Source organism: Penicillium riverlandense (genome assembly GCF_028828495.1).
Source record: "Penicillium riverlandense strain IBT 135883 chromosome Unknown utg000003l_segment0_segment0, whole genome shotgun sequence".
Classification (NCBI taxonomy): domain Eukaryota; kingdom Fungi; phylum Ascomycota; class Eurotiomycetes; order Eurotiales; family Aspergillaceae; genus Penicillium; species Penicillium riverlandense.
In genome coordinates this window covers 5,310,085-5,335,871 of record NW_026643196.1, presented here as the reverse complement: position 1 = coordinate 5,335,871, position 25,787 = coordinate 5,310,085, and the positions used below count along the sequence as shown (strand labels likewise).

Sequence of the window (25,787 nt, the reverse complement as noted above, 5' to 3'; positions counted from 1 at the left end):
TTTCGTATTGTTCGTCCCCAGAGTGCCTTGCTTTTGTCGGTGGCGCTGGACTGGATGGCCTGAATGTTGGCAGGGTCACTCTAGGTTGGTTGACTGTGATTTGGATGCCGTGGTTGTCCCGATTCCCTCTGTGTGAGGCCCAGCCCCAAAATCCTACAAGCCCTAATGTGGCGGACTGCCGACCATGCCTGACATCACATCTCTACCCGGCCATCCAGAGGAGACCAGCAGCGCCCACGAGGCTATTCCCTCGCATCCATTAGGTGTGAAGCCCACTGGCAATGCGCTCTTGGCCACCTGGAGTTTGCGTGATGCGATAGGCCCCTTCAAACGGCTGCCCGACGAGCTGATCCTGGCCCTACTGGAGTATTTTGACGGGCCCAGTCTGCTACGTGTTGGAAGAACCTGCAAAGCTTTCTATGCATTTACACGGGCTGAGGAGCTGTGGAAGACATTATTTGTGAGGTAAGATATTCTTGAACATTTACATGTATCGTCCGGCGTGCAAATATATACAGTTCCTGTGTTGGCAGGAACGTCAAAGTAAAACGTGAGTACTAATGGTTTGTCCAGCTCCGAGCTATCCTCCTTCACATGGAGAGGGACATGGAGATCAACCTATCTCAACCTGCCTGCCTCCAAGGTGCCCATGGTGGACTGCTCCCATCTGTTCTCGGATGCGCTCTACCGGCCCTTCAACTGCGCACACATTGCGTTGGAGCCCTTTGTGTCGAATATCCCCGCGCGGAACCAAATTGCGCGTTTCCAGGACTTGTCCCCTGATGAATTTCTGGCCCATTGGACCGACCGGCCTTTCATCTTGACGGAGCCAGTCAAGGCCTGGCCAGTGTATAGAGACTGGACAGTGGGCACACTGCTGTCTCGCTACAGCCAGATCAAGTTCCGCGCCGAAGCCGTGGACTGGACTCTGCGCACATACGGCGATTACATGGCAGATAACTCCGATGAGAGTCCGCTATATCTATTCGATCGCGCCTTCGTCTCTAAAATGGGACTGACAGTCGGTCCACCCGATCAAACACCAGAGGCCGCGTATTGGCCACCATCATGTTTTGGCGAAGACTTCTTCTCAGTTCTGGGCTCGGACCGCCCCGATCGACAGTGGCTCATCGTCGGGCCCGAACGATCCGGAAGCAAATTCCACAAAGATCCCAACGCCACCAGCGCGTGGAACGCCGTGCTTCGCGGCCCGAAGTACTGGATCATGTTTCCTTCAGGCGAGAAGCAGCACCCTCCGCCGGGTGTGTACGTATCAGAGGATCAGAGCGAGGTGACCTCACCGCTGAGCATCGCCGAGTGGCTTCTCAGTTTCCACGCTGAGGCACGGCGTACTCCCGGCTGCGTGGAAGGCATTTGCGGCGAGGGCGAGATCCTCCATGTTCCGTCCGGGTGGTGGCATTTGGTCGTGAACTTGGAACCCTCCATCGCCATCACCCAGAACTTTATCCCTCGGACTCACCTCTGCGCGGCACTTGATTTCTTGTCTAGCAAAGCTGACCAGGTATCTGGGTTCAGGAAGGATGTCCGTGACCCATATCAGCGATTTCTGGATGGTATGCGAGCTAGATACCCCGATCTGTTAGATCAGGCGCTAGAAGAGCTACAGAAGAAGGCAGAGGGGAAAAAGCGAAAATGGGATGAGATCATCCACGGAAAGACAGGAGAAGATGCCGCAGACGAAAATGCTGGTGGCTTTAGCTTTGGTTTCGGAGACGACGGTAGCGATGTGGAAGTTCCATAAAAGAACCAATTCGGGGTAGAGTCTGGAATCTCAATTGGTGACCGTACAATATGATAATAAAACCTCTAATGAAAAATGGAAAAATCCGCACGCACGCTTCATCTCGTCCAAAGAAAACCAAAGACATCCAAAGGAGACTATAAAAATATATTTAATGACAAGCCACCGTCTTGGCAGCCGGAGCGCCGTCGGCGAAGAGGAGATACCCAAAGAACGCGCCAACAGCGACCGCAAGCATGACCATGCCGTTATAAGTCATGAAGAGAAGCCTATATCCAAGTAACGGTCCACAAGTCAGCCAGCTCCGATGGACAGAGACCAAGCACTTACATGATAAAAAAGCTATAAAACACCTGCGCCGCATACAACGCAGCCAAGGTAATCCGTCCTCGACGCGCCAGCGCCGCTCTATTATCCCTCCCTATAAGCAGCGGTGAGTCTTCATCCTGAATGGGGTGGCGTGCAGCCTCTGCAGAGACGCTGGCAGTGGCAGTGGAAGATCCGGCGGCGATCTCATCGTCTGCGAAGAAGCAAGACGTCAACGAGAATAGCTTAGCAATATACAATTGAGGAAATGTAGGACCAGATCCACCACGCCAACGCCATGTAGATTTCCAGAAGAGGAGGGAAAGAGAAAGACTCACCCCCCGTTGTGGAAGTCGTCGTAAACGCGTTCAAGCGCTGGTTATGAGCAGCTTCGTACCGCCGGGTGATTTGGCGGACGGCTTCGTAGCCCGCCGTGAGAACGACGATGAGGACGAGGGAGAAGAGGAAGGTAAATGGGCCGGTGATGCGCCACTGGGGGAAGATGATACAGAGGTTCTTGGCCGACCAGGTGAAGAGCATCTATTTAGTCTCATTAGCATGAGGTCCAGGATGTGGGTTGATGGGATAGTTAGCTAGGGACTTGCATTCATGTCGCACTGCCCCATGTCCATGTCGCCATGATCGTGGGACATATGGTGCGCCGAGTGATCCATTTTGAGAAACTACCAATACTCAAGACAAGGCCAGAGGAAGTATAGTGAGTGCAAAGACACGAAACAGAGAGTCGAATGGGAACAAACAAGGGAAAGTGGCCGATGCAAACGTGACAAACAACCCGATAAGACCGGCCAGCCTCAACACAGCTCCTACACATCCTCGACTGCTTTTCTTCGGTCGTATTCCGGTCGCATGAATTGTCCCACGGGCATTTTCTGAAGGACTCCTTTTGACGATATGGCGGACACTACCTCCGCCACCGCCGCGCCCACGGCCAACGGCACCGCGGCTCCGGCAGGCGGCACAAGCACAGGGGGCGCGAATGCGCCCGCGGACCAGAACGGGACGAATCGCGGGCTGCCATACTATGAAAAGCTGCGACGGGAACTGCGAGACTCATTGCAGAAGAAGCGATTGATGGACAAGACCATGGTGAGTTGTGGGGCGTGAAACTCGCGTCTGTGCCTTGAAGCTAGACAGCCAGGCAGACGTTCAATTCTGCAAAGCCCTCCCTTCGAGCGTGAGCAAAAACCGAATAAATCATTCCTGCTGACATACATTCCCCTCTACAGGCTCAACTCGAAGACCAAATCTTCCGCTTCGAACAATCCTACCTCGAAGAGACCACAGCCGGAAACATCATCAAAGGCTTCGACAACTACATCAAGGGCTCATCCAGCGGAAGCAGCCTCGGCGCGTCGGGGCTGGGTCTCTCTTCGAGTGTGGGTGGGCGGCGGAAAGCCCAAGTCACCGATTCAGATCGGGTCTTCTCGCGCAGCTCTGCAAGTTACATGGTCGACTCCCCCGGTCCGTCCTCTGCACAAACCACGCCGTCCCACGCAGCCACGCCGACGTCCACGCCTGGTGGAAATATGTCTTCTTCCAAGAATAACGGCGATGTGTCTTCGACTGCCTCGGGTATGAAAGCCGCGGCGGGGTCGTCGAAGAATAAGAAGAAGGGTGGCGGCGGTGGGTCTAAGAATACGAAGGGGAAAGCTTTTGATGATTCAGATGATGCTGGGGAGAAGCCGCCTGTTAAGCGCTTGAAGATCAGCTATGGGAGAGATTGAGCCGTGTGGGGGTTTGTGCTTTCTTTCTTTTCTTTCCTGCGAGCTTGGAGTTTAGGGATTTGTTGTTTTATCTCATTCTGGCTGGGACTGTATGAGCTAAGGCGCAGGAAACTTGTCTCGATTGTTCAAACGACATCATGTACATCACCGGATTCATCAAAACTGACTGCACCTTCGCCATGCCTATGCATGAATCTAGCCTTCTGGGGAAGCATTGAAGAGCTACAGGGAATACCCTCAGTTAAAACCCAAAAAGCAAAACTCATTCCATTCATCCACCTCGTCACAAAATACTACAAATCACAGTTGCAAGCGGAATGTAGCTACTTCAAAGGCCCTCAGCTCAATATCCACGGCCGAGCCATCATCCACATCTCGGCGATCCAGTTCCTCCTCATCATCCTCGAGGATATTGCACTTCCAAGCCCGTTTGACAGGGAGAGTACTCTGAATAGACCCACGAGCCTTTCCACCAAGCGACTCATAAATACGCAAAATAACACTCTTCCCAGGCCGCGAGGGAAGATCGCCAGTCGAAACATCTTCGTCGTCCTCACCACGCTTGACGGCATCCAGAATGAGAGACGGAGCACCGTGGATGGCCACAGATTTGAAAATCGAGTCTGTCGCCGAGGCCTTCGGGCCTGCTCGCTCCAGGACAAGCGGATGGTTGAAGTTGTACCCTGCGCGCACGGTACGGGCATCAAGGCCACCAGAATGGGGCAAGATAGCGTAGCGGATGTGATGGCGGCCCATATCGGCGTGGGCATCAGGTGCCTTGGGCGAACGAAGCAACGAGAGGCGCATCATGTTTCCAGATGTAGCAAAACCATACTTGGAATCATTGAGAATCGAAACGCCGTATCCGTGCTCAGAAAGATCTGCCCATTTGTGGCAGCAGACTTCGAACTTGGCCATGTCCCAGCTGTGCGGTGTCAGTATACATGAAAATCGGTCAACAGAAATAGGAGGGCATGTACCTTGTGTTATAATGAGTCGGTCGGCGCATAATGCCGTACTGAGTCTCATAGGAGGCCTCTGTGTTGGTGATATCGACTGGGAACTCGACCTTGAGGAACTTCATCGTCTCCTGCCATTCAACCTCGCTTTCCATTTCCACATATGATGGCTCACTCGACACAGATGCTGACAAACTGATGGTAGTCTTCACCCAGCTCTTGTCACTGACCTTGGTCTCGGTCACGACACTAGCGCGGTGTGGTCCCTGTTCCACAATGGCCGTCTTACTGCTGCGCAGCTCTTTTCTGGATTCGAGATGGAAGACCTCGACGTCCCATGCTTGCCAAGCAAGTGGCTTATCATCAAAGATGACGAATTGGCCGGCCTTACCACCCTTGGCGACAATCTCCCGGTTTGCTTCCAAGTCAAAAAGCGACGTGATAACGCCATCTTGGACATCGACTCTGAGCTTGCCATTCATGAGACGGAAGACGCCCGGTTGGATCTCACCCACCAGGGCCGAAGTAGTGGAATTGAAATCAACTTCCGCACACGGAATAACTCCGCTAGTCCCATCAACCAGGGCATATTCGGGTCCATTGGAGCTAGTCAGCGTGTTCGGGATCTTGACAACCTCAGAACGAGGCCACGGCAGAGTGTTAATAGCCACCAAGTTCTTGCTAGCCGCGTGGCCACTAATCCCAAGAGCTTCCAGAGCATCTCTCCGTAGCTTTGCACCAGTCTTGAAGACCTTTGCGTATAGCTCATCTGAGTCGTCGTAGCACATCTCGATGGAACTGCCAGGAAGGCAGTCGTGGAACTGACACAGAAGAACGCCCTCCCACATTTCATCGATTTCGTGTTTCGGGTACCTGTAGCCCTTATCGGAGCCTCGAAGAGTCGCCAGCGTAGCTAGGAACTCAATCTCGCGTAACAGGAACTCTGACTTGCGATTGTTGCGCTTGTTGTTGGCCTGGGTGGTATATGTGCCCCGGTGCAGCTCGAAATAGAGCTCACCGTACCACGTTGTAAACTGCGTACCATTTGCCGCCTTTGCTTCCAGTTGTTCGAAGTAATCATCGACCGAGCCTCCCATCTGCACCCGGGCCAGGGAGCCAGTCTGGTCACTCAGACCTCGGCAGCGGCGCAGTTTCTCCAGATGCCCAAACGTGGGGCCACCGCCGCCATCTCCCTTACCAAAGACAAGCAGTGACGTCTTATCTTGGTCCAAAGATTTGTGCTGCGTGATGCTGCGCCTGAGGTCGCCGAAGTTGGCTTCGGCTGTGTAAGTCTCTGCAGGAGCCATGTGGCACAGCACCTGGCTCCCGTCAAGAGAGACCCACCGGAAGGTGGTATGAGGGAAGTTGTTGATGTTATTCCAACTCAGCTTTTGCGTGAAGAACCGGTTCATGCCAGCCAGGCGAGAGAGCTGGGGAAGTTGAGTAGAATATCCAAAAGTATCCGGCAGCCAAAAGGTTGTGCATCGTTTGCCAAAGTAGCTTTCGAACAGTCTCTGGCCATAGAGGAATTGTCGCACGAGGGACTCGCCGCTCGGCAAGTTGGTATCGTGTTCGACCCAGCTGCCACCAATAGGCTGGAAATGGCCCTTCTTCACCCAGCGCTTCACTCGGTCGAAGACGGACGGATAGTATTGCTTCAGCCATTTGAATTGCTGCGCCTGCGAGCAGGTGAAACGGTGTTCTGGGTAGCGCTCCATCAGATCACATTGGTTGGACCATGATCGCGCTACCTTTCGTTTTGTCTCAGCCCAGGGCCATAGCCAACATGTATCGATGTGGCAGTGGCCGATAGCATAAGCCACGGGCGTGGTGTCGGTTGAGTAGACCTCAGAAGAGTCCACCTTGTCTCCCAGATATCGTCTCGCGACTTTCCGCGCCTCTAGAATACCTTCTTGGCTTCCATCGCCAGCGATGAAGGCATCGATCATCGAATTGGCCACCATGTTGGCTTCGTGAGCCTCCCAGGAGTCACCAGGGAACTCACGGGCGGCATCGCCGATGACCCAGAAATCATAGTACAGCGCTCTTGCCTGGAGATTCACAGCCGTGATACGGGCCTTGTTCAGTGTATAATATCTATCCGGGCTTGGGGGCTGATAGTTATCACCGCCCGGGGCGTTGCCGAACATTCCATTGCAAGCCATCTCAATATAGAATGTGTGCTGTTTGCCATCACGCCATGCGTCAGGAATGATCCATTCGATACGCTCTCCACCGCCCGTCAAGCCCTGAAGAGGATGGCCGTCCTCCGTCCACACCATGCCCTCATTGTTGGCATCCCAATGGAACTCCAGGTGCTCTTTCTGGCGCATGTCCTCCGGGATGGTGAGACGAATGCGGAACCAATGAGTGGACCAGCTAGGACCAAAAGAGGCGCCGATGTGGGTGGGCTTAAACTCCTGGGAGGTTGCATCTTTGAACGTCGGTCGCTGCAGGTTGGGGACGGAGTAGACCGATAACTTGACATGGTCCTCGTCTGAGTTCACGGCCTCGAAATATTTCGACACCAGGTTCTGACCGGAATAAGCGCCCGTATCAGTAAACTGGCGTAGCCGATCAGTGTAAAGCTTGGTGATACGCCGCCCGACTGGGCGCTCAGCGAGCTGGGGGAGTGGCTTCGAGGCTGGGGCGGGGAAGGGCTGGGGAGTTTCTCCACCCATGATGACGACGTGACAGAGAGATGCGGACGGAAGATGGGAAAGGACTATACAGAGAAAGGATTGTGGATGATGAGGACAAGGGGAGAGAAGCAAGAAGATGAAGAATAGGTCAGAGTGAGAGTGAGAGAAGGAAGGAAGGAGGAGGAGTTGAATGCGGAGAGACGGGAATGCGGAGACAAATAGTATGTAACCTTGCCCTAACTACTCTAGGTAACAACTAACTACCCTACGTACTTCCCATATTTGACGAACTCCTCGTCGGCCCTCAATCTCTCCCAATCTTCCTCTCTCAAACAAATCCCTGCAGCCATCTCCCCCGATGGCGACTTCGGCATCAAATAACCCAGGCTTTCAATGGGAGTCAAGCACGGTCTCCGCACTGCCTCCGGTGTTCCTAGCCCCAGGTTAAAATCCAGCTCATAGCAATCGATATTAGCCCAAGAGCTGATCATAAAATCTCTCTTGCTATCCACTGTCGCACCGACCGAAGCGACGGTCTTATCTGGTGAGCGACTGAGAAAAGTTGCTAGCGCCCGAGTGTTGAATGCCAGATCAACCTTCTTGGGATCAATCGCGGAGCGAAATTGTGATGCGAGAGTACCTAATGGTTCCTCGGCCAGCGTCTTGACTGTGTCTCTGTGATATACTAGATTCTGTGCCAGGCCTGGATAACCCGATGGGACACCTAAATGGCGCCGAACATTGACGGAGCGCGTGATCAGCGCCTTTGCGCTTGGCTCCAGGCGAGGAAGTCGAGACCGAATAATGCATTGCCACAGGAAGGAACTGATAGCGTCATCGGTGGAAATGAATTCGCAAGTAATATGTTTGGATGCCAGCGATTTGAGAGCAGCAAGGGACTTGGCGGAAAAGGTCAGATAGGCCCAGGTACATTTCGGAGGCTGCGAAAGTGGTTCTGCGGTGGTCTCTGTAGTCTGTGCAAGAGGCTTTACGATCTGTTCGGCAAGCTCAGGCCCTGGTTGGTACGAGTCGTCTAGGAGAGGAATGGTGGTGGCGCGGGAGAGGTTGCCCGAGGTCACCTCTTCGCTGGTAAACGGCTCATTATGGCAGGCCTTGGAAAGCAGACGGATCATATTTCCTTGGCCAGTCATGTCCATAACATTGTGTTGACCGACAAGAGTCAGCATCAGGCCGCCCGTGATGAAGTTGGCCTGGACGCAGAAGACCGGCGCCGAGTCTTTGGCGAGACCAGTTGAGCTTCCTGGTATATTGAGAGTCATACAGGGCGCGATTACTTCTTCATCCAGCATGCTGAAAGGGTAATTGGCCTGGCGGAGGGCGTCCATTGTTGGCCCGGACGGATCGTGTCGGAGATCCTTGACGACCAGCGGAAGCTTGTCCCCGGGGATTATGCGATAGACGCCTGTGTTGCCTTCACTTGCCCCCTCGTTGATGACCTGTCCGGCGAGCCATGGGAAACTGCCTGCAAGCCGAGCGAGACCCTTGGCTAGGGTATCGACAATGGCATCGTGCGCCGAGGGATCGCATACTGGGAACACGCAGCATATCTGAGTGTATAGCTTGTAAAGAAAGGGGGTTTGCCCAAACACTTCGAGGACGTCGTTTTCCAACATGGCGTGGAATTGTTATGCGAAGAGTTACTGGAAAGGTGTCCTGATTGGTTTCTTTATAATAAACAAATGCACAGCCCACCATGGTTCGGCCGGCGCCCCACTCGTCTTGAGTCAAGTTGAGTCAAATCGGCTGGATCGGCGTGTCATTCGGTGTCACGATTTAGTTGTCTATTTGCCAAAAAAAAAACCAAAGTATAGATTCCAGGCAAAAAAGGTTTCCATTGGCGCGAGATACTGGTAATATTTGGCAGAAATCAGCAAGGTATTTCCTACGACAGGTAAACCCATCCTTTCCATTTTCCACATTGTCCCCCGTCTCCGTCTCCTTCCACCATGCTTTGCGCTTGTCGGTCACATCGACTGCGGGGGTTGCACCTTAGTAGGCGAAAGGATTCACAGGCACTATTTTTTCATGATCGGATTTTTCTTTAGAAAGTTAGCAAGTAGTTCTCCAATTTTGGTATAAGTTCATGCCAAGTCACGTCAGACGATGAACTACACATTCGAGCGGAAGCATCTTTGATCTCAGAATTTCAGTCAGTCATAACATGATCGTCCTTTCAAATGATCATAAGGCGCGAGTCGCTCATCTATCTCGTAAATGGCTCATTGCCGAATCACACGGTTCAGGCGAGGGATTTACTGTGTCCAAAGGCTCCCATCACTTGCACCAATCAACGCCGCCGACTCCACAATATCATTTCCTGTTCACCCTCCACATGATGGGGCCAGGTTAGTGATCGTAGAGGATACTTGTATCTTCTCAGAGCTAGCGCCTCAGAAATTTTTCCGTGGCCCAGATAGAACAATCACTAATTGGTTGCGGGACCGATCAATTCGCGCAACCCTCCAGGAGACAACATCATCACTCATTTTGAGATTTCCGACTTAAATATGTCTGCTTTTCTCAATTTTCCCATCTACATTGAGTATCTCTTTCTCGCAATTTTAAGAAAGGCAGTTTGGTACATTCAGGGCATACTACCAGTATGACCATAGCCCAAGGATATGACAGCCTTGAGCGCAACGAGGAGTGTGAAGATTCAGTGTGCGAAGACAGTACAACCCTCATTCCACATTCCTATTCCAGTCATGGTTTACCGGGAGAATATTCCTTTCATTGCCAAAGACTTTCGCGTGAGTCAAATTGAAGCACAGAATCTATAAGCTTGTATCCTGCCGATGCCAATGATTGGATCGTACAGATGAAACTTCGAGATTTCACATCATGCAGTGCGTCTGCCATCATTTCAGAAGATTGTGTGAGAAATTTCAGAGTAGTCCATCACCAGAACACTCAATACCTCGGATCTCCCATCATGGCCACGAGCTCTGCATACAACGCATCCTAGCATTCAAGGAGCAAGCTAAAACCCTCTTGACTTCTACAACATTATGCTCTCTCGGAATTTCTGCGGTAGCAATCCTAATATCTAACACTGATGTCCCAGCCCTTGCCATTTTTATCTTGAACTTGATCGCTATTGTCCCGTTGTCTGTTACTCTCACCCATGCAACGGAGAGCATTTCACAAGATTTTGGAGAGATAATGGGCGCTCTTCTCAACATTACTACCGGCAATCTGGCTGAGCTTGCAATTTTGTAAGTATGTCCAGTCTTCCATAGGTCCTTGTACTAATGGCATTATAGCATGTGAGCTCGACGATTGAATACTCTCTCATTGCATTCACTGCTGACATCGATGCCAGTACGACATTGAAGAAAGGAACGATCAAGGTCGTCCAGTCGTCTCTTCTCGGTTCCATTCTTGTCAACTTGTTGCTTGTCCTGGGATCTTCCATCATAGCTGGTGGCCTTAAATCTCCGAATCAAACGTACAACAGTGATCTGACGCACGCATTTGTCGGATTACTCAACCTCACAGTCTCTTGCCTGATGATTCCAGTATGTCGGCCATGCCAAACAAAAGTTGGCCTATCTTGGTTCTAACTTTGGTAGAATGCTTTCTATGGAAGCTTGAAGGACGTGCAATCAGCGGATGTCATGGCCCTCAACTTCAGTAGAGCAGTGTCTGTCATTCTACTCGGTGTCTATTTCCTATATATTTTCTTTCAGCTACGATCCCACGCGTCGCTTTTTCGACCCGCTACTTCCAACCATCGTTTCCAAAGCATCGTCAACGACCGAGACATCAACCAGCAGTCCACCGCTCCTCGTGTTTCAATAGCCGCAAGCTTACCGCGGCCAGAAATGCAGGAGATTCCGTATCCTGCCAGCCCATCACCGGTGCCTCTCGAGTCACAAGTTGAGTCAGGGCTACTCTTAGATCGATTCGAACCGACAGAAACAAGCACTTCACCTTCGTTCAACGAAAGTCCAGATCCAAGCGATGGATATGGGACACCGAAACACGTGCCATGCAACTGCTACCGTCATGTTGTCATAGCAAACCGCACAATGTCTATTGGATTCCTGATTCTGTCAACGGGTTTGATAGCCATCTGCGCCGAATACTTTGCTGCAAGCTTCGCCATACTCAATGAGCAAGGAGTGCTCGGCGAGTCCTTTGTGGGATTGATTGTTATTCCAATTGCAGGAAATGTCGCTGAAAATGTCACGGCCGTCATTGTCGCTTCCAAAGACCAAATGGATCTTGCAATCAGTGTCGCCCTTGGATCAGCAATTCAAATCGGACTTTTGGTGGCGCCCGTGATAGTTCTTATCGGGTGGGTTCTCGACAAGCCTATGACACTACACTTTGACCGTTTCGAGATAGTGACACTCATTGGAGCTTCACTTTTGGTCAGCTTTATCTTTCTCAAGGGAAAGACTAATTACCTAGAGGGAGCAATACTCTGCGCTTGTTTTGCTGCTATCTCGTGAGTTTTCCTTGCTGTTCTACAAACATGAAAGCTAATACTTGGATTACAGGGTCGGGGCCTTTTTGATGCCGATCAGCGGATGAGTGTTCCATTTGGTGGTATCCTTGTACATACTTTCCTGGAGCGCGAACTTTTCTCAGGAGACTCAGAATTGATAATGGGATATATAGCCGAAACCCCGTAACCAGTTACAGACATCTAATGTCTGTGGTTTACCACGCAGACACCCCCATGTCCTCCTGCCCCCTAGAAACTCGGGTAAAATTTCTGGCGACGGAAAGTGATACGCGGCCGCCGCTGCCGCTTTTTATGATGCTTGGATGTTGCCAAAGGCCCAATTCTCGTGACAAACCTTACTCTATGCTCTCCATGTACACTGCCCGCATATCCTACGGAGCTGGATTGTGCGTCGCTATATGGCGTACTTGAACCTCTGGTTCGGGTGAGCATCGTAATTGAAAGTGTAAGTACGCTGGAGTCCATCGTGGCCAAATTTCTTACTGCAACATACAATGTGCTCAATCTCTGAGGCGATGGAGACTATGAATCGAGATCAACAGATGCTCAAGTTCGAGATGCGAGTCGGTCCCCAAGTCTGATGTACCTAATTGAGAGGTCACATGTTTGGTTATGTGAAACAGACCTTTCTATTCAAGAAGGGCTTCCATGGAAAGAGTCCGTGGGGTGCGGTTTTGACTCTTCCCCAGCAAGATGTGAATCGTCTCTGCTTCAATTGCTTCCTCAAACAAGTCAATATTTGCAAAGATTGTTTCAAGGTTGCTGGTGCTAATCAATCGACCTAAAGCAAAAGCTCCACACCGAGGAAAAAGCCACCCCAGGGGTTAGCAGTGGGTTGAGAAGATGATATGTGGATGTTCAGGGCGCACAAAATGTGTGGGTCTCCGGGTGAGAATCCATCGTATCGAAGGAAGCTCTAGACTACCCTCTATCCTCTCGAGTCATAATCGCCCCACTCGGCTTGATTAAGTAGGAGCCTCTGATTCAGCCGTAGATAGCGCGAGTAGTAATTCTCAGCTTATTGAAATAATAATACTAAAAAAAAATGCTCCATGTATATCGACCTCGGCAGTTCCATTTCATGTGATCCGCTGCACTAAAGAGGGTCTTTAGGGTCTTCACCATGTAAGCCAATTGCCACAGACATTTGACTCCACAACTCTCAAGCATATTATGGTCGTGAATATACCTTTTTCATCTCAAACTCTATAACTATCTTAGTCAAAATTGCAGACGAATATAGGTTTATCCAGCTCTGCCAGATCGAATAGAGGTGAACCATGAACTCGTCTAATTCCGACGCAATTACGATATAAGCTCATGCGGGATTTCCAGGTTTCCCGAGCTGCAGGTCGCTTGAAAGGGCAACGTAACCGGCCAGCTGCACTTCCCATGAACTTCGGTCACTATTTTAGGCCAGGGCAAAAGCAACACAGTCACCAGGCACGTACGAACGATTAAAAAGGAAACTGCTCCCCAGAATTTGGGAGTCCAAGTCTGACAACTCAGATCACCATGCCAAGGGTCCCTGCGTTCAGGCCCACCGTAGGACGAAGTCCGTAACGGTCGGCTGGTGTCAGTATGGCGAATACAAGCAAGGGGCGCTTGTCGCCTTTCTACGCCACCATGCGTGACAGTTGCCGTACAGAGCACCTCCATACCCAAAGAACCTATACGAAAACAATGGAACCTTAGGCTCGGGGCTCGAATGGCGTTCGAGATTTCTGGCACTGTGGCTCAGCGCGCTCATCTTGGACTCATTGAGTTTCAGTTTGTGCTTTCGCCAAGCTGACGGGCTATTGAACTGAGTTTGGTGGGTCAGATGGCCTGATCGCATTTGGTTTTGATGGTATTACGGTGTCTGTGAGAAGAGGGGGAGTGATCTCTCCAAGGCCTAGACCAAACTCCGCAAGATGAGATGAGATGCGCGTCTGTGCTCCTGGATCTCCTCATCCCTCCTTCGAAGACATTTGTACGACATTCCCATCGAGCGAATAAGAGGGTATTTTCCGTAAACGTGGCGCCAATCCGATTTGCAATAACCGTTGTTCAAGAATAGGAAAATATGCCTGGGGAAGGTCGCATAATGTGAGAAAGGGTGCGCCAGCCCTGCGAGTCTGTCCAGGAACATCTCTATACAAAAAGATAACGAACAAGACACGGAAACCCGCGGGGGCGGTTCAGCGCGTAAGAGCTCGGAGATCAGCTGTATGGTAAGTTTTGATCCCGGTTCCCCGCCTATTTAGCGAAGTCAAGGCCCCTCCCTGTAGATCCGGAAAGAAGGATCCGATCCCAGTGGTGCAAAGATGGAGACGCAGATTCTCCCCCAAGGTTTTCAAGCGAAAGAAGCGAGTGGCTTCAGCCCACCAGAGCTCTGAATGTATGCAACTGCACCACTGACGTTCGTGGAGGAAGAATACTGGCACCATAATGGGACGTAATGCTGTGACAAGACCAACTTGTCCAGCATGGTCTCGATTCCAGTTCGGCGCAGGCGTCCTTCAGCAGGCCGGTGACACGACGGCGTTACCGTGAGCTTGGATAAGCTCAAGATTGGCCGATCTTCTCGGTCCTGAGTACTCGAATTAGTGTTTAAGGGACTTTTGCCGTCAGGTGATGAGCCGAGTCGGTGCCGTTTGGGCCCCTTTTCGGTGGAAGCTACACATTTCTCCATCGCGAATGAGATGGGGTTGTAGCCTGGAGGAAGATCCGTGCACAGACAATCTCGGCTGGACCGAGCGCTTCACCCCATCGGAACGATCGTTGCCCAGGCCGAAGGGTTCTGCACGCCGATAGGAACGGACAGATGGTGACGTTTAGTCAATGGTCTGTCAGCCTCTTTCTGTCCCCTGGCTTGCAGAGGATAGTCGTTGTGTCACGAGTCGTGGCTGAGGATGTGCAAAGAGATCGGGGATCGGGGATCGGGCATTGTGATTCGAGCGACGGAGGTAACTTTGTTCTCCAATTGGCCGATCTGTCGATCGGAAACATCAAGCGTGAGGCAGCTCTCCCATATTGATCAGGATCCAAGTCGAATGGACTGCGCTGTTATATACTGGGACACAGGGGTTCGAATAATGGTTGGTAAACTCCCCCAAAGGATGTCAGTGTTCTCATGGCTGCGAACCAAGCAGTGGCTGTGGCTAGTGTGCCGTCCAAGCAACAGATCGACGTCTGTCAGTACCAACTCGGGCGAAGATCTCGGGTTCCCCGGCCTTGGAACCATGGGTCTGTTCGAAACTATGTCCAGCCCTATTTTAGATGTCAAGTCAATTCTTTCATCTGTTAGAGGGGGAAGGAGTGTGCATTAGGGGCGATCCGATCGCAGGATACAAGACAAGACAGAGAGGCCAAGAGATGGCGGAATGTCGCGGAAACATTATGCACCCCAATTGCCACAGTCCTCTCAGCGCTGCAGGTGGTTTTTCCTTGCATAAGCGCTAATAGGGGACACCGATGTCCTAGAGAGATCTGCTCCCCTCTTAGTCACTCTGTGTATAATTACCTCGTAATCCCCCACTGGTGCCGGATGTATTTCCCTTGACAGAATGCCTCTATGACATATCCGTCTAGCCATTGACACCACATCGGGCCCAGCCAACGTCAGGAGAGCCACACTATAAGGCTACTTACCTCGCTGCCGTGCAATTCGCATTCCCTTACCAATCTCTCCCGACTCATAGATCGCCGAGGGCCAGATTTAATATATTTGCCGTCATCTGTTCATATGGACCAAGCATACATGATGACGCCGGGATTTGGGCGAAGGGTCTCTGAGCCCTGCCCAAACAACATGGTAACCACAGCTCCCTGTTGGCTGGCGAAACCATCGGCTGACGGCGCATTGATAGCCGGGTTCCCCCAAACAGCCGTCGAGTTTCGAATTCCCACACCCGCACTTTGCCCTTCTATACGTTGACCACCACGGCAAAGTGCAGATGGAGGCCTCTCCTTCAATAGCAGGATGTGGCGGCGCCATCTTCACACCGGATGTCACAGGCAAATTCATCGAAATGACAACGCCAATGGATCAATCTAAACCGCAATTCACCGCAGGTAAGCAAAACACCAAATATATAGCATAAAAATCACACGCTCAGTCCATGGCGCAAAGAACCAGTTACCCCCGTCTCCCAATCACCATGGGGTGTACCCCCCGTTCCTGCTGGATGGCAACAACCCGGGCCACCACCCACCGAACTGATTCCCTGCGAGTGGCAATCTGCCCAGCACCGAAGAAAGCGACGAGATATCAAGCGATCTGGAATGGGGAAACCGAGACTCAAGTCTCATTCGCCGCCGCCAACACCACCGGGTCGAACTATCCTTCGAATTGGTCATCGCGACATGATGCGCCGGTATTATGAGAAAGCATTTGAGGATTTCCAGCAGCTCAACTGCCGGGCAATCGCCAAATCGTATATCAAGCTTGTGGAGCCTCGCAAACAGGTGCATTTTCCATACAATGGACGCAGGGTTATCTCAGGCGCCACGCAGCGCGTTGACCCCGAGCTCACCAAGCCTGGCTGGTGGCCTGCTGGGGTTCCTCATCGTGAACCGGATCATCTGCTCAAGCGAGGTAGGTCATGTCTCCTTCTCAACCAATATTCTACTCTGACCTCAATGATAGACCGCCTCCGGCTTCTGGTCCATATCCTCTGTGAGCTCAGAGACCGCCACGGGGTCACGGCGGAGAAACTGCGCGAAGCCGGGCAAGATGTGCGACGTCAGATCACACCGGCCAATCGACTAGAGGTATTGGACGAGATTTACTTTGTCCGGCAGATGGAAGAGCAATACCTAGACGGCGAGATTGGTATGCCTCTTCCCTCAAACCCTAATAGACCAAAAAAAGTAACGGGAGTATTAGACGGTGATACACTGGTACAAGTAGCCCAGACCCATCTGCCCGAGGCCGCCCACCAGGACGTACAGGACCTACCATCGCATGCAGTGGTGGCAAAAGTCGAGGAAGATGCGCATGACCATCACCACCGTCAGAGCAGTGTGTTGGAGGGGGCAGCAGCCCGTTGCAAAGGAAAACTGGTCAGAGGGTTCTTCCTCTCTCACCCGCCACTAGTCAGTCCAGTCCGCATAGCCCACCTGCAGGCAGCTATGGGGCCTATCCCGTGGCCATGCCACAACAGTCTCCCCGGTGCATACCGCACGCCGACCCAGGGTACATGACTGGGTACTATGGGCCGTTCGTAGGCGTCGAGAAGGACCAAGCACCAGAGTTGTGGCAGGCACCGGGGCATGCTGTGCACTATGGATATTGAGACAGTAAAAATATTGTTTAGTTGTTAGCCAATATACACGATTTTCCCGTTGTAGTGAATTGTCTATCAGTTGGGTGTCCAAGTATAGCCCTGGTCTCTGATTGGCCACAGCTGTCCAGCCAACCACCAGGCGCGGGCGAAGCACACCTTGCCTCTTCAACACCACAACCACCACCACTGCTCATCTTCACACCTTCCGCTTGCGTTGTTTGGTCTTCACTAAGCGTGTGACCCACGGTCATCAGGTATTTCTTGCCCCTCCTCTCCCCTCCCTCTGTCTCCTTCCCCATCTTGAACTCCGTCCTTCAAGCCAAAACAGCTCCTTTCACCGCGGCTCCAATATGGGCATGCTAACTTTTGGACGCTTTCTTAGTCGGCCTTATCCTCACTATAGGGACGGACCGACCATCTTTTCCTTCCAGCAGAAGTTTTTGATGGAAGACGCGAGCTCCCGACAGCGCAGAAAGTCCGATTCCACCGCCACCATGAACCCCGTGTCGCTGGCGTCGACGCCCGACGAGCGAGACGCGCCGTTTGATACCGATGAATACGACCATGACTACTTCTACTCGCCGGTCGCCTCGCCGGAGAAGCTGTCGCGAGATGGCTCCTTCAACAGCAGCAGCTCCTACCAGGAGGACTGGGAGACGTTTCCGCCCCTGGACAAGCTGACCATATTCGACTTGCTCGACAATATCCAGCTATCCCAACGCTTGGAGAGATGGCAGGAAGCCATCAACGCCCAGAGAGAAAGGGTGCGGAAACAGCGCGAAAAGCTCAAGTCGACCTCGATGAATGCCAAAGATCGCGTCATGGAGGAATTCAAGCGCCGCGCCCCAACGGCGGATGAGCAGTTCGAAAAGTACCGTCGTCGTGTGAAATCTGGGGTGGACCGGCTGGGCAAGCAGTGGAACAAGGACGCTACCGTGACGCTGCGCGAGAAGGTGTCGTTTATTGCCGGTGTGCTGAACGTCTTCATCAGTGGCTACTTGATCGGTGCCTGCCCACAATACTTTTACCTCTGGTTCAGTGCTCAGCTGGTCTATTTTATGCCGATCCGGTATTACACCTACCACAAGAAGGGCTATCACTACTTCCTGGCCGACCTGTGTTACTTTGTGAACATGCTCTGCATGCTCAGCCTCTGGATCTTCCCCAAATCGAAGCGGCTGTTCATCAGCACTTTCTGCCTGACATTCGGCAACAACGCCGTGGCCATCGCCATGTGGCGCAATTCGATGGTCTTCCACAGCATGGACAAAGTGGTTAGTCTTTTCATCCACATCATGCCGCCGGTCACGCTGCACTGCATCGTCCACTTGACGCCGGTCGAGATGCTCAAGGAACGATTTCCCGCGGTGTATGCCATTAAATTCAGCCAGCCCGGCGAACCGGGACACTACTCACTCGGGGCCATGATGATATGGGCGACCGTCCCGTATATCATCTGGCAGTTGATGTACCATATCATGATCACGGTGCGCCGCGCAGACAAGATTCGGGAGGGGCGTCCGACAAGTTTCACATGGCTGCGCAAATCATACTCCAAGGCGTGGATCGGGCGGTTTGTGCTCAGCCTTCCCGAGCCACTGCAGGAGGTAGCCTTCATGCTGATCCAGTACACATATGCTCTGTCAACGATGATCCCATGCCCACTCTGGTTCTGGTACCGGTGGCCGAGCGGCATCTTCATCACCGCCTTGTTCATCTGGAGCATCCACAACGGTGCCACCTACTACATCGATGTCTTCGGCAAGCGCTTCCAGAAGGAGCTGGAGCAGCTGAAGCATGACGTTGCCCGGTGGCAAAGCTCGCCCGAGGGGGTGATGAGCCCGTTGCTTTCCCCAGACAATGCCTCGTCCATCGACCTCAGCAGCCGCAGGACGGCCAGTCTCGACCGCATCCCTCTCTTGGACGCCAATGTTAACGCCTCCTCGACGGGCGCTCAGACTGACAAGGGCTCTGCTCGAGAGAGAAACTAGAGGCGTGAACTTTTGTTTTCAAATTCCCACTTATGATACCCCTAGCATATACGTTTTCGTGCCTCTTATGTTTGTCCAGAAACCCGTTCGGCTTCTGTCTGGTCCAGCGTTTTGATCCATACTTGATTTACCAACTGTCCACTTAATCTCTAGAATGACAACAAGATGAAATGTAACCAGAATATTACATGCAAACGTATATCTCTCTCGATTATCGATAGCGTTCTTCGCTAGGGCTGGGGCTAGTAGACCAGCAACTGGCGCATTGAAAATTTCGACTTACATCTCAACACATTCGGGGATGATCATCTGAAGTGCATCTCTCATTTAAGATTGAGGATCTTCCAGATGCTCGGGTTACAAAGCTGCCCTGCTTGAATCAGTTGAGCCTTGTTGTGCGTATGTATGAGAGTCCAACGATTCCAGACAAGGCACTCGAAAGCTTTAAATGCTGCGAAGAGATGTGGGTTTGCAATTTTGCAGCTTGGGACTTCCATCCCTCTTTTGTAAATTTCCTTGGAGTAGTTTCGTGTACAATCCACTATTCTACAAAATATGGCGGTCCTTGGAAGTCTTGAGTTAGGGTTCGGGGATCGGTCGTGAGAGTGTGGAGTTCAAATTGATTTCGACTATACAGGAAGTTTATCAGATTGTCTAAGAATAGTTAGTGCCAATCTGACAAACCACCCGCATGCGGTCACGTGGCGTGCAAGAATGACCTTTGCCTGCATCAATGCCCAATCTTCGCACCTTTCATCGTTCATCAACCTTTTGGGACTTCATATCCATTGTGATCGTGGTCGATTCCATCTGTATTCATTCCCTTGCCGCCAGTTGTTGCGCTTCCGGCTCCTCCGCTCATTGTCTTGGACATTCTCATTTTCTCTCTCGCCCCCCAAAACACTTCCGCAAATGTCCGCCACGATGAGATCGGCCAGACTGGTGCGCAACACGGCTGCGCTGCGGCCTGGTCTGAGCGGTAAGGCTTTCATTACTTTCCTACGAAGATAAAAACTGATTTTTTTAATTCTTGGTGAAGCCCGCACCCGTCTCGCCAGTGCATTGGGTCCGGCCTCCGTGGCTGCGGCGAACCACATTTATTGGAACGGACGCGGCATGCCATCGCAAGTGACTGCTCTCGCCATTCTCGTTCCTCAGCAGCGAGGATATGCGACCGAACAATCCACATCCAACACCTCGTCTCAGTCCTACCCTCCCCCCGGATTCAACACAGAGCAAGCGAAGAAGCCGCTCCCTCAAAGCAACAACCAGCCCTCCAAAGAAACTACTCAAACAGATGTCGCTAAGTTGGCAGATGCTTCTCAGGGTAAAACACAATCCCGCGAAGTAGCGACCAAGGCCGTGACGGAGGAGAAGAAGGTGGCGGAGGGAAAGAAGGAGACCAAGAGTTTGACCATTGGACAAAAAATCAAAAAGGAGGCTCAGCACTACTGGGATGGCACCAAGCTGTTGGCTACAGAAGTCAAGATTAGTACGCGGCTGGCATTAAAGATGGCCGCGGGGTATGAGCTTAGCCGCAGGGAGCACCGTCAGGTTTGTTCAGAACATCCAGTGCATGGCGAAGTCAAGAGTTAACATTTCAACAGCTTCAACGTACGGTGAAAGATCTGGGTCGGCTAGTTCCGTTCTCCGTCTTCCTCATTGTTCCGTTCGCGGAGCTGCTGCTCCCCGTTGCCCTGAAGCTTTTCCCCAACCTGCTTCCCAGCACTTACGAAGGCCAGAAGTCCCGTGAGACCAAGGCACTGAACCTCAGTTCGACGCGCAAGGAGGTGTCCGGTTTCCTGCGAAACACACTGCGCGAAACTGGCTTGCCCTTGACCGCCGCCACGGTAAAGAATGAGGAATTTGCAGACTTCTTCCGCAAGATCCGCGCCACGGGCGAATCACCATCTACCGAGGATGTCATCAAGGTCTGCAAGATCTTCAAGGATGACCTGACTCTGGACAACTTGTCTCGACCGCAGCTAGTGGGCATCTGCCGGTACATGAACCTGAACTCGTTCGGCACCGATGCCATGCTCCGGTACAACATCCGGCACCGCATGCGCCAGATCAAGCGGGACGATCGCGCGATCAACTATGAAGGGGTAGACTCGCTCTCCGTGCCCGAGTTGCAAATGGCCTGCGCTTCTCGTGGTATCCGCACCCACGGTGTATCCCCCGCGCGTCTGCGCGAGGACCTCACGATGTGGCTGGACTTGCGTCTGAACCAGGGTGTTCCGTCTACTCTTTTGGTCTTGAGTAACGCATACATGTACACGCAGGGAGGCAAGGAGTCCGAGATGGCGTCGCAGATCGACGCTCTCAAGTCGGTTCTGTCCAGTATCCCCGAGGAGCTGTTCCACGAGATCGAGCTCGAGGTTCACAACGCCGAGGGTGCGGCGACCAACAAGCAGCGCCTGGAGGTCCTCAAGGAGCAGGAGGAGCTGATTGAGGAGGAGAACGAGCAGAACAGCGAGAACGAAGGCAAGGCGGTACCCAAGGACATCGAGGACATCGATGACAAGGAGGAGGCCAAGGTCGATGCTTCTTCGAGCAGTAGCGAGAAGCAGTCCGCCGAGGCCACCGAGGCCCTGTCGGAGGGTGAGAAGGTCGACCAGACCGAATCCACCGCGCCCAAGGAGGACAAAAGTCGCCCGTAATGACTTACTTTTTGGGGTTCTGCGTTTTCGGATCTGGGGTTCCTCTCATGCCATGTATAGACTGCTCTGTTTCATTTCTTGATCTGTGTTACTTCCTGCTTTGTTCGATAGACCACTTCTCTCTGGTTCCCCTGCATTGACCCCGGCCCCCCCCTCATTCATTTCGCTCATTCTTTTTTTCTATCTAACAATCTCACACTGTATGTACCATAACATCAATCCATAAACATCGACCATTATGTCATCACGTGGCCTATAGTTAGTTACCTCGGCCACTCTCGGGAATCGGTGCGAGAATTCCAATCCAACGGCCCATACCATGCGGAGGCTGCTTCTTCAATCCGTCCGCAGTCTTTCCACCTCCAGTGATTTCAAATCCATAGCGAGCATGGCACCGCTCAATCCCGCCGCCCAGGTATGTACGACCCTCGCTTGGTTGCCTGTATCTGCCCGCGCCGCGTGGGTTCAGCCATGCCTTCCTTCGCTTCCATCTCATTTTCTGAACTGTCGCATTTTTTCCCGGGTTGGGTTGTCTTGCCTGTATTGACTTCAAATTCCTGAGACTTGAGCCAGCCGTGGATGGTCATCCCCCTGGTCATCCGACCATTCCCCCCTTTCACCCATGTCTCGCCACCAACCCGGCTCAGGGCTAATGATATCGCGACACAGGAAGCCATCCACCGGCTACGAAACTATGTTCCTCCGCCAACGGCATACGACACCGTCCCGCTGTCCCGGCGTGCGGCGGTGCTTCTGCTGCTCTATGCCGACCCGCAGGGCGACCTGCGGATCGTGATTACAATCCGGGCCAAGACACTCAGGTCATGTAGGTACTTACCAAAAAGAGAACCAAAAACCCCCGAAAAAAACCAGCCCTGTTTTCAGGTCTGCGCAGCCGACGCTGCACGACATGCGCCGCTAGGCTAACCCGCATCAGATGCAGGCGACGCCGCTCTACCGGGAGGTAAGTTTACGCCAGGGCCCCTGGCTTGCCTCGCCCTCTCGCCTCAGAGTAGACAACATTCCGTAAAGAAAAAAAATCCTCCCCAAAATAAATATTAATGTATAAATTGAGTCTAGGCCGGGCAGATACGCTCGCCGAGACGCCGTTCCAGACCGCACGCCGCGAAGCATGGGAGGAGATCGGCTTGCCTAACATCGGTTCCCCGTTACCAGGACCGTTCGCCGTGGAGCATCTATGCGAGATGCCGGCCAATCTTGCCAAAACGGAGCTGGTGGTCCGGCCGTGCATCGCCCTGCTTCACGCCCACGACGAGCGCACGGGCGAGTCCGCCGATCCGGAGGTGTCGCTGATTCCCAAGCTAGATGCACGCGAGGTCGCTGCTGTGTTTACGGCGCCCTTCAAACAATTTCTAGCTATGCGCGATGAAGGCCTTGCTCACCCGCCGGATTGGTATCGGGGGTCGTGGAGCGCGTGGCATAATTCTAACTGGCGCAGTAAGTCAATCTATCATACATCCAAATCATCTGTCAATGTCAAAACCCATGCGAGTGCGATGTAGGCAGACCCACTCGGGCTTGCCAGGGATACCTGTTTTTGTTTTCTTACTTTTTCTTTTTTTTTTTAAGGCTCCGGGGAGACTTTGCCGATCCTTGGGTTCTTTCTTTGCATCCCTCCCTGGCTAATCAAATTTATATTTAGTGCATCAGTTCTTTGTTCGCCCGAATAGGACAGCAGCCGTCCAGCCTCGCCGGGGGAATAATGCGGACGATAACATCGAATCCTATCGAGTGTTCGGGATGACCGCCCGAATCATTGTTGATGCAGCACGACTCGCGTTCAACACCGAACCCCAGTTCGAGCACAATAGTCACTTTGGCGACGAGGCGATGATCGACCGGCTCCGACGACTGGGCAAGCTAGCGGCGATCCGGAAAGCATCGGACGAACTGACGCGGGAGACGATGGAGAAGGCAGCCAAACTAAGTTGAGCCATGTAGCTGCAAGGGTGAGTCGGGGCTAGTGAATCGGGCCAGGTGTAAAGAATAATACGAATACATTACTGCCCCATACAAATCCTCATCAGCATCATCCCTTGCCGTATTATTGTCCGTGCACCCGATGACGCTTGATCGGCATGCCCTAATTGACTGATGAACCTCGTCAGTATTTGACCGCTGCATTTCCCCTCTTCGTTCTTTGTTTGTCGGGGAGAGCATTTCCTTTGTATCGCGGATGGCCGGTATATTCTTTTAGTCTGTTCTGCAGCGCTCTCTATAAATATCGACTCAGATCATCATGCCCTCCCGGACATCTACCTACTCTGTCCGAATGGCACCGCCTGTGCGACCTTCCCGGTCACTCGAGGGCATGGAGCAGGTCATCCCTCCGACATTTAAACATCCCTTCTCACCCTCGCACTCCGAACTCTTCCTCAACAAACCACTCCCCGCCATGCCACTGCTGCCCGATCCGACAGAAGAAGAGCCCGCCGAGGGCGCCTTCTGGAGTGACTCGAGCGACGACGGCGAGACCGAATCCACCGTCGACAGTAGCGGCGGACCCAGCGAGCCTCGCCATTCCACGGAGTTGTATCCCATCCTTATCAGTTCTGGATCCAACGACTTTGTCGACTTGGTCGATCACCCGGTCCCATCATCTACTTCCGCCGATCATCATACGGCTCCACGCTTCCTCACCCCAGAATCTCGGGTAGACTCCACCGACTCGGACAATTCATTCATCCTGCAAGCACGCTCCATCTCTGAAGTCCAGTACGGTCGCCCGGCGCACTGGCCGCAGCGCAATAATAATGGCACGAACCACTATTTTCGCGAGAAGAAATGGGATTTCTTCCCGGAGTTGGCCGACCCCTCGTCAGCCACCCAGCAGAACGGGCGTGGCACGCCGAGCCTGCGGAATGGCAAATCGGGCAAAAAAGACGGTCGGCTGATTTCCCTCGACTTGAGCAAGGGAGGCCGCCATCGCTGGAAATCGCTCGATTCCCGTGCCCTTGGTGGTGTGCGCGACTCCATCAAGACTTATGTCAGTCGTACCCTGTCCAAGGGCTCTGCGGAGGACACCGCGAGGCGGCAGCCACCACTCCCATCGCCATTACCATCACCGACGCGGCCGACTACTGCGCCCTTGGGGGGCTCACGATTCCCCAAGTATTCGTCGCCCCGCCCGTCGGATGACGGGGGCGAACTGCTCAGCAATAAAGTCTTTGCGCCCCAGGATTCTGGCGTTGAACTACGGACCATGTCGGTGTCGACCAAATCCAGTATGGACAGCAACCTAGTAGTGAGCCCGAAGACCAATTCACCGCCACGACAGAAACAGCTGGCTGTTCCGCTATCGCCATACCAGAAATACGGGGCCACCGTCTGGGAGAAGGAGACGCCCAAGTCAGCCAAGAAACGCTCCGTTCGCTTTCCGCAATACACGACGAACCACCGCACCTCCATGTCTACCACTCGAGCTTCTGTGTCGAGCCGCAAGTTGTCCGGGTCATCTGCTACCCACCATCCCACGGCCTCGTTGTCAACCCCGCAGCGAATGCAACACCAGGGGAACTCGCGGGGCGCCACCCGAACTCTCCAGGATGGGAAGAGCCATCTGCTCGTCGCGACTAAGCGAATCATCCAATCTAAGGAGGATCGCCGGCGCGAACAACTCAAGGCTCAGATTAAACACTTTGGGCCCCTCGGTGCTCACGGCTTTACGGTGAACCAGTGGACCTAGTTCACTCGACTTGACTTACAACGACTCCTACGATCTATTTCATTTTTGTTCTGTTCTTCTAGCGCTGTCTTTTCTACGACTGACTCCGATTACCCCTCTCTTTTTCCTTCTTTTGACTAGCGTGATCTGATGGGCTCTTTTTTACTTATTGGTTTGTTTTTCCCTGCGTGGCATTATTACTGTGGTGGCATTTGACATAGACCTGCGGGCGTCCCTTTTTGTTTTTTATTTAGCACCCGGCGGGA

The 25,787-nt window shown here is 52.7% G+C and overlaps 11 protein-coding genes across 11 annotated transcripts; 8 read left to right on the top strand and 3 right to left on the bottom strand.

The window, feature by feature from the left end:
• Nucleotides 1-184: 184 nt before the first annotated feature.
• On the top strand, nucleotides 185-1,762 carry N7474_005808 (putative F-box and JmjC domain protein; the record flags this gene model as incomplete). Its single annotated transcript, XM_057197223.1, has 2 exons — nucleotides 185-465; nucleotides 574-1,762. 2 exons carry the CDS (start codon nucleotides 185-187, stop codon nucleotides 1,760-1,762), a joined length of 1,470 nt encoding a protein of 489 aa, XP_057054619.1.
• Nucleotides 1,763-1,913: 151 nt separating this feature from the next.
• Nucleotides 1,914-2,608, bottom strand: N7474_005807 (low-affinity Cu transporter; the record flags this gene model as incomplete). The annotated part of the gene is made up of 3 exons (XM_057197222.1): nucleotides 1,914-2,031; nucleotides 2,093-2,282; nucleotides 2,407-2,608. 3 exons carry the CDS (start codon nucleotides 2,606-2,608, stop codon nucleotides 1,914-1,916), a joined length of 510 nt encoding a protein of 169 aa, XP_057054618.1.
• Nucleotides 2,609-2,983: 375 nt separating this feature from the next.
• N7474_005806 (chromatin modification-related protein EAF6/MEAF6) lies at nucleotides 2,984-3,816 on the top strand (the record flags this gene model as incomplete). Its single annotated transcript, XM_057197221.1, has 2 exons — nucleotides 2,984-3,178; nucleotides 3,319-3,816. The coding sequence occupies 2 exons, from the start codon at nucleotides 2,984-2,986 to the stop codon at nucleotides 3,814-3,816; spliced, it is 693 nt and encodes a 230-aa protein (XP_057054617.1).
• Nucleotides 3,817-4,116: 300 nt separating this feature from the next.
• On the bottom strand, nucleotides 4,117-7,456 carry ams1 (alpha-mannosidase; the record flags this gene model as incomplete). Its single annotated transcript, XM_057197220.1, has 2 exons — nucleotides 4,117-4,741; nucleotides 4,797-7,456. The coding sequence occupies 2 exons, from the start codon at nucleotides 7,454-7,456 to the stop codon at nucleotides 4,117-4,119; spliced, it is 3,285 nt and encodes a 1,094-aa protein (XP_057054616.1).
• Nucleotides 7,457-7,677: 221 nt separating this feature from the next.
• On the bottom strand, nucleotides 7,678-9,051 carry N7474_005804 (uncharacterized protein; the record flags this gene model as incomplete). Its single annotated transcript, XM_057197219.1, has 1 exon — nucleotides 7,678-9,051. One exon carries the CDS (start codon nucleotides 9,049-9,051, stop codon nucleotides 7,678-7,680), a length of 1,374 nt encoding a protein of 457 aa, XP_057054615.1.
• Nucleotides 9,052-10,279: 1,228 nt separating this feature from the next.
• N7474_005803 (calcium:cation antiporter) lies at nucleotides 10,280-11,895 on the top strand (the record flags this gene model as incomplete). The annotated part of the gene is made up of 3 exons (XM_057197218.1): nucleotides 10,280-10,653; nucleotides 10,761-10,956; nucleotides 11,011-11,895. 3 exons carry the CDS (start codon nucleotides 10,280-10,282, stop codon nucleotides 11,893-11,895), a joined length of 1,455 nt encoding a protein of 484 aa, XP_057054614.1.
• A 4,283-nt stretch (nucleotides 11,896-16,178) lies between these two features.
• Nucleotides 16,179-17,099, top strand: N7474_005802 (DUF2841 domain-containing protein; the record flags this gene model as incomplete). The annotated part of the gene is made up of 1 exon (XM_057197217.1): nucleotides 16,179-17,099. The coding sequence occupies one exon, from the start codon at nucleotides 16,179-16,181 to the stop codon at nucleotides 17,097-17,099; it is 921 nt and encodes a 306-aa protein (XP_057054613.1).
• Nucleotides 17,100-17,532: 433 nt separating this feature from the next.
• Nucleotides 17,533-19,173, top strand: N7474_005801 (glycerophosphocholine acyltransferase; the record flags this gene model as incomplete). The annotated part of the gene is made up of 1 exon (XM_057197216.1): nucleotides 17,533-19,173. The coding sequence occupies one exon, from the start codon at nucleotides 17,533-17,535 to the stop codon at nucleotides 19,171-19,173; it is 1,641 nt and encodes a 546-aa protein (XP_057054612.1).
• Nucleotides 19,174-20,085: 912 nt separating this feature from the next.
• On the top strand, nucleotides 20,086-21,836 carry N7474_005800 (MRS7 family protein; the record flags this gene model as incomplete). The annotated part of the gene is made up of 3 exons (XM_057197215.1): nucleotides 20,086-20,152; nucleotides 20,213-20,727; nucleotides 20,781-21,836. The coding sequence occupies 3 exons, from the start codon at nucleotides 20,086-20,088 to the stop codon at nucleotides 21,834-21,836; spliced, it is 1,638 nt and encodes a 545-aa protein (XP_057054611.1).
• Nucleotides 21,837-22,155: 319 nt separating this feature from the next.
• N7474_005799 (NUDIX hydrolase) lies at nucleotides 22,156-23,789 on the top strand (the record flags this gene model as incomplete). Its single annotated transcript, XM_057197214.1, has 5 exons — nucleotides 22,156-22,251; nucleotides 22,410-22,662; nucleotides 22,774-22,800; nucleotides 22,917-23,294; nucleotides 23,500-23,789. 5 exons carry the CDS (start codon nucleotides 22,156-22,158, stop codon nucleotides 23,787-23,789), a joined length of 1,044 nt encoding a protein of 347 aa, XP_057054610.1.
• Nucleotides 23,790-24,096: 307 nt separating this feature from the next.
• On the top strand, nucleotides 24,097-25,542 carry N7474_005798 (uncharacterized protein; the record flags this gene model as incomplete). Its single annotated transcript, XM_057197213.1, has 1 exon — nucleotides 24,097-25,542. One exon carries the CDS (start codon nucleotides 24,097-24,099, stop codon nucleotides 25,540-25,542), a length of 1,446 nt encoding a protein of 481 aa, XP_057054609.1.
• Nucleotides 25,543-25,787: the final 245 nt, after the last annotated feature.